At 36.2% G+C, this 4,389-nt stretch overlaps 1 protein-coding gene across 1 annotated transcript; it reads right to left on the reverse strand.

Moving 5' to 3' along the window:
- Positions 1-473: 473 nt before the first annotated feature.
- On the reverse strand, positions 474-3,815 carry LOC146567907 (uncharacterized). Its single transcript, XM_085283603.1, has 2 exons — positions 3,649-3,815; positions 474-2,969 (listed from the first exon to the last, which is right to left on the reverse strand). The coding sequence occupies exons 1-2, from the start codon at positions 3,802-3,804 to the stop codon at positions 1,113-1,115; spliced, it is 2,013 nt and encodes a 670-aa protein (XP_085139729.1). The 5' UTR covers positions 3,805-3,815; the 3' UTR covers positions 474-1,112.
- Positions 3,816-4,389: the final 574 nt, after the last annotated feature.

Raw genomic sequence — 4,389 nt, forward strand, 5'->3', positions numbered from 1 at the left:
GCACAGCAGATGAATCCATTGAACTGTATCTCTTCCTGAGAGCCTATATACTGAAGGACTTATAAACCTAAATATAATTGGGCTTTGGGAATTTTTACGCATATATTTTTGGGTACAATGTTTTATTTGTGCAATAAACAATAGAAAAGACATTCATTATTATTTTGTTTGGATTTTCGGTTGAAGATAGTAGCAAGCAAGCATGTCTAAATATATTTAACCAAATCTGCGTACTCCAACCTTTTGGCATTTCCAATTATTTTTTAACGGAATTTCTATTATATCTGATTTCTGTTTTAAGACTGTCAAAAAACATTTTTTAAACTGCTGATCCTATACATTATCATTCATGAAATATTGTTTTCAATTTTACTGAACACATTGTGCAACTGCTATTCATCCACGAACAGTTTCTTGTAAACTGGTAAATGTAAAAATTCTGCATTATTTAATAATTAACAGACACTGTTAGATGTTAACCTCCCTTTTATTTGTGTTCAAGGAGAAGAAAACACGGACTCTTGATAAACACTACAAAACTTAACTTATGTGCCAATTTTCTGTCTTTTATTCCAGTCAACTATTGCATCAAACACATTGCCTTCCAAAGTTATTCCCTTAAAATATGTTCTAAACAAATGACTGGTGGAAAGGTAAAAAAAATATACTTGAAAATAATTGAATTGAATTATTACTAAACAAAACATCCCCTCTATAGCAGACATTTTGTATCCTACAAAACTGCACCACAGACCTGTGGAAAAGGACCTTGACACATGATAAGAACTAATAATAAGCATAGTTCACCTCTTGCTGCTAACCATATGAACTTATTAAACATAATTAGTTAACATTTAAACTAGTAAAACTTTTAAGTATGAAAATTTAAACTGAAATTTACATTTTTCATGGTGGAAACAAATTGATGTTATCCACAATTTTTGAAAATAAATTCAAATATGAAATAAAACACTTCCCTGAAATTTAAGCTCTTTCTTTTTTTATACAATGATGTGTTCCCTGTTTGTGGGTTTAACAAACTTTAGAGCTTCATAGCCAGTCATTGTTAGTGCAAACCTTTCATTCTTTGGTTTAAACATGATGGACTTTAATCAAGCTATGCTGAACTCATAAGAGCTTTTAGCAGCCAAAACATTGTCCAGTTCATTTCGTAGTTCTGGGTAGGACGTGTATGTCCATGGTAGTTCCAGAAGAGGGCCGCATGTGTGTGCCACAGGTCGTCGTGCCAGTCCATCCACAGGCGTGAACAGTACCTCAACCTTGTCAACACAGATGACATCTGACCCAGTAAGAAACCTGAACATCCTTCTGAGCCCTGTATCGTCAAGTCCTCTGATGTACTGGTGCAGAAATCTGAAGCTCTGCTTCTCTGCTTGAGTGGTGGGAGAGGCAGTAAGCAACTTCAAAAGCTTTCTCGTTTTTGGCTTTTTATCCTCATACATTTGTAGGACATCTTGTGGGCTTTGAAAAGCTTCTTTTAGGAAGTAGCTTGCAACTAAGGACATTTTCTCTGCGGCATATGCTGGTTTTTGGATTAATTGTTTGTGTGCGACTTTCAGAAGAAGGCCTTTTAAGTTCTCTTTGGTTGGAAGCACTGATACATCCAAGCGATCCATGAGATCCAGCACTTCATCCCTGTCTTCATCTGAAAGATCTTCTTTTAGTGCCCTTGTTATCAGATCCCTATCTGATTGACTTAGGTAAAAGAGAAGACTTTCAAACAGCAGATCATCTGATACTTGATTTTCACCAAAGATGAGTGCCACTGTGAAAACAGGAGCAAGGCGACAAGGGAAATATCCATGGTCTTGAAATCCCTTCAGTAAAATTCTACCCATGGATTTCCACTCTTCTTCTTGCCATTTAGGAGACAGTGATGGCACTCTGAACTCCTCTCCTTCAGCTGTGTTGTCCACAAACTCTGACCAAAATGCAGCATACACATCTCTTGATACACCGTCTGCATCAGCTCCTTTTTCATCAATGTAGGTGTATTTTAGAGGGTGTATGAGGAGTGCTGGATCTTTGAACTGGCTGATCATCTCCTCCAGAATAGTAACCCTGTGAAGTTTGGTGGTAACACAGACAACATCATATGATCCTGCAGAGCTTATTGCTTCATTGCTTATAGATGTATCTGGACTACTGACTGCTGTGTTTGTTGGAGGAAGTGTAATGGATGTGATGACCAGATCATCTTCCTCAAACTGCAGGAATGGTTCATCTATTACAGTGTCATCAAGTTGACAAGGCAGAGGCTCTCCAAGGTAGGGTCCAATCATTACCTCAGATGTGTCTAATAATACATCTTCATCAGCATTCCTAGATTCTGATGATGAGATCACAACAGTGTGAGAAGCTTCTTCATCTCCATTTTCATCATTGGAAAATCTTCTTGTGCACAAGTAAAATCTCAACATTCCCATTTTAAGTGCTGAATAGAGTTCTCCAACTGTGACATCTTCATCAAATACGGCCTCTTCCTGATAGTCTAATATGTCATGACTGAACACCTCCCATCTTCCAAATTTGCTTTTTCCACTTGGAAAGAAAAGATCTTTAGCATACTGTAATATGTCAGCTTTTTTGGAGTCTTTGGGCACATCAAAGGTCCTTGTTCCTCCTCCTCTGCGCTTTCTCACTTGCTTACCTTCATGGATCCACCCTAACTCAATTTTTCGAGTCTTTTTCTCAGCCCATTTGTTGTTTTTTGCATATGTTCTTTTTCTCTTAGAAACAAATGCCTCCTCATGATCAGGTTTCTTCTCATTTTCATTGATTCCCATCTTTTCCTTTAATTTTTCGAGCAATGAGTTTTTTCTTGATTCCTTAGTACTTGCACCACTGTTTTCCAAGCAGAACCGTCTGGCAGCTATCCGGTCACCATATGTTGGGATGTAACCAGACAGGGTCTTGTCATCCATGAAATCAATCACTGTGACATCAATCTGTAATAACAGAGATATTTATTACTATACAGAAGTACAAGGTATACCTGCTGCCACACCACATGAGGTACCTCACTAAAAAATGTATGTACATTTAACATGTGTTTTGATAATTGTCTGTTATTATTTTAGTGGCAGCCATCAATATTTAGCATTTATTCTTTTCCTCTCTCTATGCCAGCAACATTAATGAGATTCTCTAACATGTTATTAATAGAAATATTACAGTATATACAACGCCCACCTTTGAAAAAGTAAATTAGTATTCACGTATCTTTCAGTTGCACAGAGCACAAAGGGTTGAACTCACTGTTTTTTTTTAATTGAAGCCAAATATCAATATAAACAAAGTTTAATTCATTTGTTTTTAGATAAACAAGGAAACATTGTGCATCACATAATATAGCGATATATTTAAGAAACCTGGAATCTGCATACGGGTTAAGTAGTAACATGTGGTCATACAACGACCCAGTTTTATACAGCGGGTTAATTTGTTTTACATTCTCCATTCCATATAGATCCACACCAATGCAGCCTACCGTTACGTCCTTACGCAGTCAAAGCGAGAGAAGCGAAAACCGCTGTGGTTGCTAACTTAGCAATATGTCACATTTTTAGACGCTGTAACTTCGTAAAAAGCGAGTTTTACAAGTTTCCCCCTCAAGAGAGCGCTTACGTGTTCTTGTAGCATTCGTAAGAGACAGTCCTCAGGTACACCACGATTCCGAAGAAATCTCAGAAGTGGGCTATCAGTGTTTGTGTCCATGTTGAAAGCAGGGCATTCAAAGTTAAGTGCCAGTTCTGAAGAGCGTGAGCTCTCCACAACTACCATGGATTTGGGTTTCCGAACGCAACACGTTTTACGTTCTTACAATAAAAAATGTTATTGTAATGGTATTTTTTTTACGTTCGTACAATATAATATTCATATTGTACGAACGTGATAATTATGTATATTGTAATAACGTGATATTATGTTGTTCAAACGTGAAAAGTATATTGTACAAACATGATAGTATATTGTACAAACAGGAAAAGTATCTTGTTAGAACAATAAACTTTTCACGTTATAACGTGATACACTTGTATTTTTCTTTTGCCTGGGTGGCAGCTCTACGCTTCTGTAGTATGACCCTGATTTTATTGATTTTATTGTTCTTAATCTATTGTGCTCATTTTATTGTTTTTAATTCTAATTATCATTGCATACTTTTTATTTTGTGCTAATTGTATTATTTTAAGTTTTTATTTATTTTATTTATTTATTTTGAGTAAATCTCTCTCTCCTTTTTTAAACTTATTCATGTATCATTTGTGGCATGCCAAGTGTACAGCACTTTGTGTTCAGCTGTGTTGTTCTGAAAGTGCTATATAAATAAATTGCTTGCTTGCTAAAGATGTTTCACAAAGAAGAGTC

This window comes from Mchenga conophoros, linkage group LG8 (genome assembly GCF_057382185.1).
Source record: "Mchenga conophoros isolate Kocher_MC1m ecotype Shallow Benthic linkage group LG8, M_conophoros_male_GT1.1, whole genome shotgun sequence".
Classification (NCBI taxonomy): domain Eukaryota; kingdom Metazoa; phylum Chordata; class Actinopteri; order Cichliformes; family Cichlidae; genus Mchenga; species Mchenga conophoros.

What these genes read in the sequence shown, in the direction of transcription:
- LOC146567907 (XM_085283603.1), bottom strand. Translation starts at nt 3,804, where the DNA reads ATGGTAGTTGTGGAGAGCTCACGCTCTTCAGAACTGGCACTTAACTTT. An exon ending in TACGAATGCTACAAGAACAC is followed by an intron (nt 2,970 to 3,648) that starts GTAAGCGCTCTC and finishes CTGTTATTACAG; the next exon opens with ATTGATGTCACAGTGATTGA.